This window comes from Egretta garzetta, unplaced genomic scaffold (genome assembly GCF_000687185.1).
Source record: "Egretta garzetta isolate BGI_Z169 unplaced genomic scaffold, ASM68718v1 scaffold9, whole genome shotgun sequence".
In the NCBI taxonomy this organism is placed as follows: domain Eukaryota; kingdom Metazoa; phylum Chordata; class Aves; order Pelecaniformes; family Ardeidae; genus Egretta; species Egretta garzetta.
Genome location: NW_009260763.1, coordinates 1,748,999 through 1,763,057, shown reverse-complemented (window position 1 = coordinate 1,763,057; position 14,059 = coordinate 1,748,999). Strand labels below are relative to the sequence as shown.

Sequence of the window (14,059 nt, the reverse complement as noted above, 5' to 3'; positions counted from 1 at the left end):
AGGTGAGGTCTCACCAGAGCAGAGTAGAGGGGCAGAATCACCTCCCTCGACCTGCTGGCCACGCTTCTCCCGATGCAACCCAGAGTACGGTTGGCCTTCTGGGCTGCCAGCGCACATTGCCGGCTCATGTCCAGCTTTTCATCCACCAGCACCCCCAAGTCCCTCTCGGCAGGGCTGCTCTCAATCCTTTCTTCCCCCAGCCTGTATTGATACTGGGGGTTACCCCGACCCAGGTGCATGACCTTGCACTTGGCCTTGTTGAACCTCATGAGGTTCACACAGGCCCACCTCTCCAGCTTGTCCAGGTCTCTCTGGATGACATCCCGTCCTTCTGGTGTGTCAACCGCACCACTCAGCTTGGTGTCATCCGCAAACTTGCTGAGGGTGCACTTGATCTCGCTAAGTCATTGATGAAAACATTAAACAGCACCAGTCCCAGTACAGACCCCTGAGGGACACCACTCATCTTCATGAACCTTTGCTGGACTCTCTGGTATGTTCATGTCTCTGTTGTACTGCATAGTCCAGAACTGAACATGGCACTCCAAGTATGTCTCACCAGAGCCGAGTATAGAAGAATCACCTCCCTTGACCTGTTGGCAACACTCTTCCTAATGCAGCTCTCGACACCATTAGCCACAAGGACACAATGCAAGCAGCATTGTTTGACCTGTCAAACAACAGAACTCCAAGGACTTTTTCTGCCAGGCTGCTTTCCAGTCCATCATCCCCTAGTGTCTACTGGTACACAGAGTTATTCCTCTCCAGGAACAGGACTCAGCATTTCCCTCTGTGGAATCTCTGTCTGCTCACTTCTTCAGCTGTCAAGGTCATTCTTCAGAGGTGGCGGCGTGCCCATCTGGTATATCAGCTACTGATCCCAGTTTTGTTTCATCTTCTGCAAACCTCCTGAAAGAACACTGTGTTATATCATCTAGGCCATAAATGAAGATGTTAAACATTAGTTGCTCCAGCATTGACCCCTGGGGTGCATCAGTAGTGACTAGCCTCCAGAAGCACTTCATGCCACTAACCAGATCCCTGTGATTGGCTTTGGCCAGGCAGTTCAGCCAGTTTTCAGTTCATCTTGTTGTCCACTTACCTAGCCTATACTTCATAGGTTTTTCAATAACTCTGTCATGGGAGAGCATCAAAAGCCTTGCTAAAGTTAATATAAACAACATCTACAACTCTCCCCACCAGTTACCTCATCATAGAAGACTATCAAGTCAGACAGGAATGATTTCCCATTCATAAACTCATGCTGACTACTCCAAATCACCTTAATAAATTTGGAAACATTTCCAGGATTATTTTCTCTGTCATATTCCCAGGGATTGAGGCAAGGCTGACCAGCCTGTAATTCCTCTTTCTTGAGGACAGGAGTGACATTTTCTCTCTTCCAGTCCTCAGGAACCTCTCCTGATCATCATGGCCTTTCAGAGATAACCAAGAATGGCCTCACAATGACGTTGGCCAGTGCCCTCAGCACTTGCTTGTGTCTCCCACCAGGTGTCATGGATTTGTGTATCGCCAGTTCATTTAAACATTCCCTAGCCTGATCCTCCTCCACCAAGGGCAAGTCTTCCTTGCTCCAGATTTTCCCACTGGCCTCAAGGACTTGGGATTCCCAAAGACAAGTCTTGCCACTAAAGACTGAGGTGAAGACAGCAGTCAGGCATCTCATCTTTCTCTGTGCCCTCTGTCACCAGGTCTCCTGCTCCACCCATCAGCAGACCCACATTTTCCATAGTCTTCCCTTTGCTGCTGATACACTTGAAGAAGCCATTCCTGTTGCTCTTCACATCCCTTGCCACATTCAACTCCAGGATGCTTTCAGCTTTCCTAATCCCATCACTGAACTTCCAGAGAGTGGCTCTGTATTTCTCCCACGCCATTTGTCCCTGCTTCTACCTCTTGCATGCTTCCTTTTTGTGTTTGAGTTTTGTCAGGAGCTCCTTGGTCATCCGTGCAGGCCTCCTGCCACCTTTGCCTGCCTTCCTGCACATGAGGATGGACCATCCTTCAGTTTGCAAGAGACGATCCTTAAAAAACAGCCAGCTCTCCTGCACCCCTCCTCTCTCCCCCAGACCCTATCCCACAGGATTCTTCCAAGCAGGTCCCCAGACAGGTCAAAATCTGCTCCTCTGAAGTCCAGGGTTGTGATCCTGCTTTTTGCCTTGTTCCCTCCTCACAGGATCCTGAACTCCATCACCTACAGTCACTGTAGCCAAGACTGCCTGATCTTCACAACCCCAACCAGTTCTTTGCTGTTTGTAAGCATTGTGGGTTAACACCAGTAGGCAGCTAAGCACCACACAGCTGCTCAATCACTTCCCCCTCAACCCCAGTGGGATGGGGGAAGAGGAAGAGTAAAAGCAAGAAAGCTTGTGGGTTGAGATGCAAAAATTTTAATAAGCAAAAGAGAAGTGGAAGAAGAGAGAAAGAAAACAAAACAAGTGATGCAAAGGCAATCACCACGTTCCACAAGCAGGCCAACAACCAGTCAGTTCCCAAGCAAAAGATGGCTAACCTCCCTAAACCTACTCCTCTCCCTTTTTATTGCCGAGCGTGGTCTTACATGGCATGGAATAGTTCTTTGGTTAGTTTGGGTCATCTGCCTGGTTCTGTCCTCTTCCAATCTATTTGGGGATGTGGAGGGGGCAGAAAGCAGAGCAAGAAACAGGAAAGGCCTTGACTTTCTACAAACACTGTTCATCAACAGCTAAAACATTAGTGTGTTATCAACATTGTTTTGGTCATAAATCTAAAACACAGCACCGTACGAGCTGCGATGAAGAAAGTTAACTCCATCCCAGACAGACCCAGTACAGGAACTACCAGATCCAGCTGAGCACCTGTCATCAGCTCCCCAATTGTCTGTGCCAGGAAGCTGTCACTGACACATTGCAGAATCCTCCTGGATTGTTTGCACCTTGCCATGTCACCCCTGTAGCAGATACAAGGGTGGTTCAACTCTTCCAGGAAGACCTAGCCCTGTGAACATGAGGCTTCTTCCCGTTGTCCAGAGAAGGCCTCATCTATTTATTCCTGATCAGGCAGCCTGTAGCAGACACCCACCCCGATGTCACCCACACTGGTCTGCCCTTTAACCCACCCGTGAGCTCTCAGCTGGCTCATCACCTGTCCCCAGGCAGAGCTCCGTGCATTCTTGCTGTGCTATAACATAAAGGACAACTCCCACTCCTTGCCATCCTGGCCTGTCCCTCTTGAAGAGCCTGTGTCTATCCACGGCAGCATGCCAGTCTTGTGAGTTCTCGAAATATCCAAGCAAAGCAAAGCAAGTCTGTTTGGAAACTTCTTTGCAATCTTCTGGAACTATTTTGGTTCCAGAGAATCAAGAACAAATGAAATCATGGGGAAAAAAAAAAAAAAAAGGAAACCATTAACAAGGTAATTCTTGAACAAGTGAAACAACTATTTTCAGATATCAGAGATTGCTGTGAGAAAAGTCTTATCAGTTAGGTATCTCCAACATCCACTGTGACTTATTAAAAAAAAAAAAAAGACTGCAGGAAAATACATTATAAAAATCTGTGGAGAATCAGGGTTCCATGACTCTGTTAAGCCTTGATACAGTCGTATAGTAGAAACACTGACCCTGGAGAGGCAACTGCATATTGAAGTTAAATGAGAAGCACACTACATGGTTATCCAGCCCATTGTCAAAGTAGGGCAACCGCCTGCCCTTCTAGCTTTCTTACTCTATTACATAAATCTGTGAGGCAATTTATGACCTATTTATACAAGCACATTGTTTTGCGTGACTTGCTGAAGCAAGAGCAAAGGCCTTCATCTGTCTCAAGTTCAGCAACACCTCCAGCCACGATACCTTCTAAATACTAACATAGACACTAAATTACCGCAACTGGCAATCTTCTTACAGTATTTTTTCTCTCCCTTGTCTCAGCTTCTTACCTTCTAATCTCCTTGCATACAAAAGCTTGACCAAGAAAGATACCGCCTTTTGAGATAAAGTAGTATTAAAAGTAGTAAATCTTGAATTAATCTGCACAGCCAGGGGAAGAGCCTTTCTGATCTCAGTTAGACAAGAATTCCAGTGAAGTGATTCTATCACCTTAAACCTTCTCCTAAGTCATTCTACTTGCAGTAGCCCTGTCTTCAGGACTCTTTTAATTCTATGCCAGCCCTTTCTAAAAGCACCCACAAACACATACCTGTAAGTATACACTCATACTTCCAGTGTGATAATATTTATTTTCTGAATGCAGGAGACTTACCTTGAATACTACTCTTTGTACTATTTACTTCTGCACTTACTCTTAGTGCATCTAAGCCCTTCTAGAATGAAGGAGCTAATAAATGAGAACAGAGAAGTACCTTGAAGTGCTTTCCACATTGTGGTATGCATCCAGCAGGCAAAAATAGACCTGACTCCTCTTCAGAGGGCTTTAACAAAGGTTTTAAGTGTTGTTCTACCTACCACTGAACCAGGTGAAGCTAGAGATTCCTCTCAGGTCTGTTGATATATAAACTTATGTGACCCCACCCTAGTTCACTATTTATCAAAGTGGTTGGGTTAGAGACACAAGCATCTAGAGGTATTTAAATAACCAAACCATTTAATAGACCCAATTCTGAGAGCAATCACAGATACAGTGTGGGGTTTGGGCAAATACTAACCTCCAGTTAACGAGGCAGGACAGTAACCTCTAGCTGGGGCAATAGACTTCATTTAGCTGCTGCTGGAACAGCCAGCCTGTCTGACTGCAGTTGTACAGCAGCATTTGCCCTGCCTTCCCAGCCTTCAGACAGTTAACTGCATTTCAGTTGCAGCTTTGCTAGGTCAAGGGACCCCTTCACCCCCTTGACCATAAAAATCCTCTGAAAGCTGTTGCCCTCAATTCTGCCGGCCCAGTCTTTCAGTCACACTCTCTTTCAGTTTGGGCAAACCAAAATGGACCTGCAAAGACCTGTCATCGAAAGCGAGTGGGCCTGGCTCATTTCAACACAGGTTGGGGAGCAATCAGACAAGTTACACTGGCAGAACCTGGGAGGTGGAAATCTATGGTGGGGGTGGTAATGAGCAGCTGGGGGTGTTCCAAGTGTTCTTCACTCAGCATTGCTACAGCCAGAACTAGCCATGCGAACACAGAAAACCAGCTGCCCTGAGCATCCTCTTTGACTGATGGAGAGAGCTGTGCAGCTCTAAGAGGTACTTCATCCTGCTAAGGTTCTGAATCACCCTTTGAAATTGCAAAACCCACATAAATATTGGGAAGAGATTAATAAATCTAGGTTAATATTTTCCTGATAATGTAGAGTTGCGTTTCAATCACTATCACACTTCTCTGAAATATGACAGCTGATTGGCAAAAATAGGGAAGAGTTTCCTTTAAACTTTAAAATCAAGTTTAATTTTAAGGCAAATTTCGGTAAGTGATAGGTCCTCTGCTAACATACAGTGAGAAAAAACCCCCCAAACTGCTGACTTATTTCTCTTCCACCACATTCAGCCCAACTGTCAATAATCCGTAAGAATTTATCTGTAGGGAATATTATAACAGGTTAAACCAGATCAGCTAAAATTTAATAGTTGTTTAAAAAATTCTCTAAATGCGCTGAGTATACATTTATTTACTTTGGTAGAAGGTAAATGTTTTTTTTTTGGTGTAGACACTGTAGTTCGTCTTAGTTGAAGATGCGGTGAGTCCATCTTGACTAATGACAAAATGCTGCTACAACAATAGTATTTCTGAGCTTGTCATCTAATGACACTTTAAACAGCTCAAGCCAATGCTCTTAATGTTCTGTTGAAATTCTGGACCAGCTAAACAAAACGAGCACTTCTGTGTCCCCTAGCTCTTTTCAATCTTTGCTTAGAGTTCCTCTGCAATCAGTTAATCTTCCTCAAACTGGAAAAGTGGGAAGCATACAAGAGAACACAAGCTGTAGCTGCAGTGGTCTGGCACAGAGTTCCAGAGATTACAGCAATGAGATTGCTCTCGTCTCTCCTTTACACTGAGGCTGCATCAGACACTGGGTAAGAGTCTGCTGTTAGATGTTAAATATTAATTACTCTTCTGTAAGTTTGCATGAGCGTTGTAGAGGTTAGTTTATTAGCTATTTTGTAGAAAGGAAGTAGTGTAAATATATATTAATTAAGTCTTTCCATCTTCCTTGAGTATGTTTTCCTGGGCTAACTGTGCTTTTCTATTTTTGTGTATATTTCATGATAAATATGTCAATAAATAATTGATTGAGCTGACAGGAAGAAAAAGACAATGCAGTGGAAACCTTGTCAAATAAGGCCTTTAAATAGCCAGTGTAATTTAAATGGGAAATCCTAAATCAAGTGCTAGATAATGTAGTAAGTAAACATATTAACCAGTAAGTAAACATATTAACCAGCCACAAAGTCATTAATTATGCTTGTTGATATATCAAAGTCTAGTCATAGCAGTCAACAAAGGCATGAGGAACAGTTAATGAAACTCAGGAAATGAAGGTAGTATATCATTTTATGGACTTTATAAATTACAGCTTCTAAACACTTCTTCAAAAAAACGTTTCCGGAGTGCTGCTTTAGGTCGTTGTTGAAAAATATGTTTTATTCTCAATTAGACCTAACCACTTAGGAGATTTAGAGGCATTAATGCGCAGAGAATGCTTAAAGTTCAGGAATGCATGATAGAACTGTTGTTGGAAGAGTGGTTCTGTACATTAAACAATATATAGTCATTGTACCGAAAAAGCACTTGTTAGGGAAATTTTATCACTATTTAAAAAAATCCCCAAACGTGTATATGCATGCAGGCAGGATGTTTATGGTATATTCTAATAAGATACCTTTTTAAAAATTTTGTTCTGTTAAATATGGCTGTATTTACAAACCCCTTTTTTCTTTACAGCATACTTGTACCCATTTGTATATTTTTCATTACATGCAGACCTTTTTTTCCCTGAATTAATCTTATAATTACCCCCTCTAGTAAAAACAGGTACGCAAATATAACTAGTCCACCCATTTCTGCTACTAGTTGGCTCCTAACACCCTAAGTAAAAGTAAAACCAAACAAAAATAAAACAAGCACCACCAGCCTCCAAGCCCACAAAACTTCACGTCATGCATCCTCTTCAAACTGAGGAGACACCATTGGTGGGATTTCCCCAAGGTTTGCTGGCAGCTATCTGCTGCCACTGAAAACAATGAAACCATTGTATTTGGTGGAAGCAAAGTTAGGCCAAAGCTGAGTGCTTCTACAAATCCTTCCCCTGTCAACTGCAAAGAGAAAAAACATTTGAAAATATGTGTTATGCTTAAAATGTTTGTAAGCCTGTATGGCTAACTCTGTAAACACCCTACCACAAACTGAGCTAAAAAGAAACCAATCTTCCTGAAAATTCATATTGCTGCTTCTAATCCCCAAATGATAAACAATTAGCTACTGTATGCATTATTATCTTAGGGGAACCTGTACAGCTGGGTGAACAGTGGAAGTCAACAAACACAGTAGCAAGTGTTTTCAGGGGGAAGCTGAAGGGGTCCTGTAGTTGCTAATTTAGGCATCTGGAATTTAAACAGTGGAGAACTTTAGTGAGAAGAGGGTTAGCTGAAGTTGACTGAAGATTGCTTTTTGGTTTTTTGTTCTTGCTTAACAAACAGGTATCTGTACCTGCGGCGATGTACTTGGAATGGCCTTTGCTGATGTAGCAATGCCAAAGTCAGAGCATTCTAACTGCAAACTTCAGAGGTCTACAACATATATAGGGTAATTTTTTTTTCCCAGTATGGTGATGATGTCAAAGCCTTGAGAGATGTTTCTGGCATGCTCTAGTAGGTGAGGCAATCACCCCCATGGGGATCAGCTTTGTATGTACAACTAATGTGTCTCCTGGGTTTAATTTTCTTCATCCTAATTGCCAGCAGAAGTTGTGATGATTGGTTTTTGAGGGTTCACAGTACATCTCCAACAAAGACATTAAAGTATTAAAAGAAGTTGGTAAGCTGAGCCTGGATGTACTGATTAAGTGAATTTCTTCTTAACTCCTGTGAGAAGAAATCAAAGCTGCTGAAGCAGAGTACACTAATGCATTCTGAAAGCACTTCTGTGCTGTACTTTGTAAAGTTAAACTGCCTCACTCATCCACTACAGTATCTCTATATGCCAGAGACAGAGATGTGTCTTTGAAGGGGAGGAGAGGTGAGGTTGTTCTGCTATACTGGGTGCCATTTATGTTAAAATCTTTGCTTAAATTAAGAAGTAAACTCAATTTTATATTTATACATATAATTGCATATATAGAGATATATAAAATATATATATAGGCATGGAATATAACATGGAATAGAAAATATAAGACAATATACATTACCTCATAAATTATATATTGTAATATATTACTGTAATATGTGTTACATATGACACATTATATTTTATATACAGAATAAGATTATACATTAAAAAGTTACATTGCTGATTTAAGGTTCCTCTGGCTTTTTACTGGAAGTTTGTCTTGGTCCTTAGAGAGGACATGAATGGGGTCATAGCCTCAAGCCCACCTCTGCAGCTTCATACATCTGCAGCTTCATCTGCTGCTTTCTTTTCCTTTAAATACCTTATCTAAAACTATGTATGCAGCTAGATTATGAGAATGAAATTTTCTAGAATTACTGTTACCTTGTAGTGCAGAAGTGATACCCCTGTTGTGGAAGCAGTGTGCCTGAGTGGTGCTGTAACACACAGCACATACTTCATGCTTCAGCGTGAAGCCACCAGCTTCAGTCAGCTCTGGTTGGTAGCCCTCTGTAACACCCTTCAGTGCTTTCCACTGCTGACTGAAAGCGTGGCCAGGTTTGGCCATCAGATTAAGAGGCACAGAAAAGAGATGTGTATGAAGAATGAAATCTTATCCTGTTTGAATGAAATCTTACCTGAAACTGAGGGGAAAAACACCCAAAAGCTTTCACTGAATTTTTTAGGGTCAAAATTTCAAAACACAAGACAGGAAATGATCATCCTGTTCTCCTTGGAGAAGATTGTTGCAGTGTGGAGTTCAGACACATTCATAGGATATATCAAGACATGAAAAGACCTGAGTGGTTGCCCTTGAAATGATACATATCAAGATAAACCCAATACAACCACTATAGCTGAGAAATAGGTGTCTTTCTTGGGAGCTTGCATCTATGTCTAAAAGTGAACATCACGATGTTGAAAGTTGCAATCCCTTTGATCCCATGCAGGATTTATGACATTTCTGTATAGAGTCAGCTCAGGTCCCTACACTATGTGGGGTCAGAGGAAGGTAGCACTAAGAGAGCATTTACAGTCAGCACACCTTAGGTTTTGGCTTGCCTATACCTAGCCAATGCTGACTGTAATTCCAGCTCTGCTCTGGGACTGAGGCATTCAACATTGTAAGAGGAATCTCTCCTCTCCTCAGGCCATGTGGCAGCAATGTCTTTTAAGAATAGGAGCAGATCTACAAACTTGAGATCAGTGGTCTTTTGGCTAGGACTTCTGGACATCTGCATCCTGATGGAGCTGCAACTGCCAATAATTTATCAGCACCAGAGGAATGAAAAAAGTCTTTGAGTTCCACCCAGTGGAAAAGAGGATGTGATCTTAGGCTTCTCAGCCTTAGGGCCTTTACCCAGGAAGGGGGGGAATCTAGTTTTTCAGTTTTTGCTCCAAGAACTGTTCATGAATTTTCTTCAGTGATTGTTTCTTATAAAATGCAGAAATTGCCAAAGCGGAACTCAGATCCCAGATGTTTCTCTAGGGCCAACCAGTCTTCCTGACTATATTTCCTCTTTCTTCTCAGGGAGATAGAGGAACGTCTTGGTTTTGGCACCTCAGCTGGTGCAGGTAGGAGACAGTTGCTGAGATGCTTCACATATACCTGCAGAAGAGAGCTGAGAGAGATTCATAGAGATATGTTCAGAATGAGCCAAGGTTTTCAGATTGTCATTTTGAACTCTCATTCAGGCTCCATGTTTGAAGCCTGAAATCATTGCTGTCTTTTTTTTTTTTTAATGTGCATATCAGTATTTGATTTGATGGATGTCAGCTGGATTTAGCCAATGTCACACAATATGTATGAGACAGCAGAGAACAGAAAAATGAGACAAACACAATCTCACAACTCAAAGCTGAAGTCGGCAAAATAATAATGAAGACTAGCGCATGTATGGAGCAGGTAGCTGAATATGTCCTCCAGTTTCAAAACCAAGAACAGAAGCTTGCCAGAAGGTATGTGTGGCCCAGTGCTGAACTACTAGATGGGGGAACAAGAGCTGCAAGATAAATTTCCATGGTTCAGCACTAACATTAATTTAGACTTTTATGGACAGTGCCTTGCTGCAAGTCAAAGACCTATATACTTTTTGGAGGAGACAACTTGCTTATTCTGCCAGTGCCTGGAATTGTTTTTCTGGTCTCTTCTGGTTTTACTGCACAGTTGTGAGCCTTTATTCTGGATGGGTATGAGTCAGCTCCAAACCATAAACAGTGTAGCCATGGTTAGTAAGCCTGAGCTACTAAACCTTAGCTGATAGCGTGGGCACAACAAGTTGTGTCTGCTTGGAGCACGACCAAAGCAAGCTCACATCTGCTTGCAAAAAAAAACCACCCCAAAAGTGTAAACATATCTCCCCTGTTCTTTTCCTGCTTCTACCCCCTGCCTTTCTCTTTCCTTCTCCCTTTTCCTTTCTGTCCCACCCACCCACATCCACAAGGGCACTCACAGAAACTCCACCTATCTAAGCCCTCCACCCAGATAGTTCAAATTCCTGAGTGGGATCTCACAGGGCACACATTTGTTTAGAGTGGTAACAAGTGGTGGTGTTTTGGTGTGAGGCCCCTTGCACAGTTCCTTGCAATGAACTTGAACAAAGAGCAGTTGTTGTATTCATCTGTTTCAACAAGGTTTTACTCACCCTAAGAAGTGTTCATTTTTGCCTAGTACAGCTGACTGAACCCAGAAAAGGGTAGTATAGATCATGGCAGGGGAAACCACTATGCTGAGCTCCAAACGCTTTTTGGGGAGGTCCCTGTTCAGAGGGAACAGGCTCACCAGAAGTTTCACTAAGTCTGCTATGGCAGGATGTCAGTGCCCTGCAGCTCACAGCACAGACTCTGGCTGCGGAAATGACAATAGCAGCCCTGCTTTGTTGTTGACAGTGGCAGCCCATGATAAATGAACTTTGAGTGACTTTTCATGTGGCTACAAGATCCAGGTTCCATGGGGTTTTCTCATGCACAGGATAAGAAACAGGTTAGTCTTTCCCCAAATTTTCTTTTATTCTGCCTTTTCTTCCACTAGCTGGGTACTCATTATGTTGTACATCATCTGCCATTTTTCTGGCACAAGCAGCATGCTGGCACAAGTCAGTGGAAATTCAACATTCATTAAAGTTAGACTGTATTTTCTGTGTATATCTCCTCTGTCCTTTTTTTTTTTTTCCCCTAAGATGATCGCTTACAAGAATGAGACTAACAGTTTTACAACAGGAAGCCGTCCATGTTAGATAGCAAAGCTACATAAGCTGCATCTTGGCTATCAGTGCCTTGATGCCCGGGATTTAGTTTTTCTGAGATGTGGGGATTTTTACCAGTAGGTTTTGAAAAACAATCTTAGTCACCTACACACTTGCACGAGGAGTGTGTTCTCAAAGACGCAGTGCTTTTTTAGAGCACAACTATGAAAAATGCTGAGAAGTAAAAGGATCATCACAGAACACATCCCTTTCTCTTTTTAAAATGTATAATCCTTACAGGAGATTACCGATGGGTGAATATTAGAGCTGGTCTGCCTTCTAGCTTGAAAGCTTGTTTCTCAGGGAACAAAGTCTTCTGGTAAATTAAAGGAAATGGAGTTTCTTGGGATCTGATTTGCCCCCACACAGGAGAAACTGATATAAAAGAAAGGAAGCTCGCTTATTCTTGTGAACTCTTCCTCTACATATATGTGTGTGTGTGTTTGTGTGTGATATTTTTATCCCAGTGGCAAAACCCAAACACATCAGGTGCAGACCCTAGAGTTTTTTTTTTTTTTCTCGTATTATCTACATCTCAAGGAAACATCAGGAAGGTAGATAAATATGGCTATCCCTCTACCACTTATCCCTGCTACCTGCTGGATGCTGCAGGTCCTGAGGGTTCATCCCCATGTTCTATACCTTGGTTAAATGTGGGAGGAATATTAGCATCACTGTTCTCGTTGGAAGATACTTACATAGCTCCACTATTACAGCATAGTCATAAGCTTTAACATATATATCTTCCATAACTCCACCAAAGCCAGACTAGCACTGCTATTCCCATTTTTAAAAAGGGAACAGAGAAATAAAGTGTAAATGACTCGCCCAGCATTACACATATCTGTGGTCACGCAAAATCTCATTTGTTCCCTGGCAGAGCAAGGCTTGATTTGTTTCCCAAGCCCAAATAGTGCATTAATTTATTTAACATGTCCAAAATAGTGCCTTAACCCTTTCAGCTGTACATCAGTACCTTGTTACGGTGTAATTGAGTATCGTATAGTACCTATAACAAATACAGATTTCTCATATCTGCCAAGTATCTACAGAAACTTCACAGTATTTGGGCTAAATGGGACAGCCAGGAATAGCAGATGGAGTGCAGAGCTCCTCGCTTTCAAAACAGGTTTTGGGGCTTGGAAAGGTCAGTCAAAAAAACCCATCAAGTCCTACATGATATTACCTGCTGGAGAAGGTGAGAATTCTGTTCCTATATCTTCTCCAAGTTAATTTCCTTTTCCTGCTCAACATCCTAAGCCTTCACAGCCTGCACTCTAGGGCTATGCTATGCCTTGAGGAAGGAGAATCCAATTAATTATGTCCTACCTCGCATTCAGTTTTCAGCAAGAAGTTATTAGACGAAGCCTGGTTGAGGCCCTTATTTGATTTTGGAGGCTTGTGTGTCTTGGCATTCATCAGGATTTACTGATGTTGATAAATTGCGCTTCTCTGTAATGGCTCTAAATAGATATATCAGGTTTGTCCAAGGCTCCTTGCCGAGCCTTGATCTAAATGGTTTTTCATCTAGGAGTATGGAGCAGTTGTTCTTTTATCTCGATCTGCGATATGGAGGTCAGAAGTAATGAAACTGGCATTTGTCTAATTACAAATTCCATTATTATTTTCTATCCTCAAGCAGCTGGGGGTAAATCCACATGAGTCTGCTTCAGTGAAGCTCTCCTGAACTAGCACAGTAAGATAAATTAAAAGTAGCCTGAGCCAAGTGTGTCCTAGGATATCTTTATATGCAGTATCTAAGAGAGCCTAGGTTGTAATCTGCAGACATGCTGTTGCTAGATCCAGTGCAACAGAATTGAAAGAAGTGGGTCGGGAATATATTGTCTATGGAGACTTTGGGATGCTGGCCCCTTCCCGCCATCCAGCACTTACTTGTGTTAGCTGCTCTTTGAAGAGTGGTTGGAGGAGTAACACGCAGACAGGTGAATAGGGCAGTATGCATACAGCTACCTGGTAGTACGGTGTGAACTGATTGTATTAAATTTGGTTTAGTTAAATTTCAAGATAATTAACAGGGAGCCCTGCTATATTTTAAGCCAAAGGAAAACCAAAGAAAGAGAGGGGAAAAAAATCATAAAATAATATATTTTTCCTTCCTCTCAGCCTCTTGTGTTCCTAACCAGGAGCTTTGTAAAGTACTTGAACTCAGTTTTCAGACTAGTTCTTGAGATCATAGCCACAATGGGCAGGAGTCTGCTTTTCCTCACACAAGTACTGAACTGGAATTACTTGGGGTTTTTTCCTCCTAAATTCATTCTAAGTTCTTGTGAGTCACTCTATTACTTGACAGCTGAATTTAATGCATCTGATTGTTAAGTTCCCTAGCTGCTAATGTTCAAAGACCAGTTACTGGTAAATAACATGTAATGTCTATAATAGAATTGCTGCATGTATATGTTAAGTAGCTTCTGGGTTTTGTTTGTTAATACCAGGTAATTCAGGCTAGACTCTTCTGATGTAACCAAATACAAAATCAGATCTGTTTTCGCCACCTCCATTCCATGTAATATTCAC

At 42.1% G+C, this 14,059-nt stretch overlaps 1 protein-coding gene across 1 annotated transcript in view; it reads right to left on the bottom strand.

Annotated features, from left to right (window-relative positions):
• The window catches only part of HMGN3 (high mobility group nucleosomal binding domain 3), a 32,885-nt gene extending 30,987 nt beyond the window's left edge, over positions 1-1,898 (bottom strand). Inside the window, exon 1 of the mRNA XM_035901496.1 lies at positions 1,710-1,898. Coding sequence (XP_035757389.1) covers positions 1,710-1,898 — 189 coding nt within the window. The remainder of the gene's footprint in view (positions 1-1,709) is intronic.
• Positions 1,899-14,059: the final 12,161 nt, after the last annotated feature.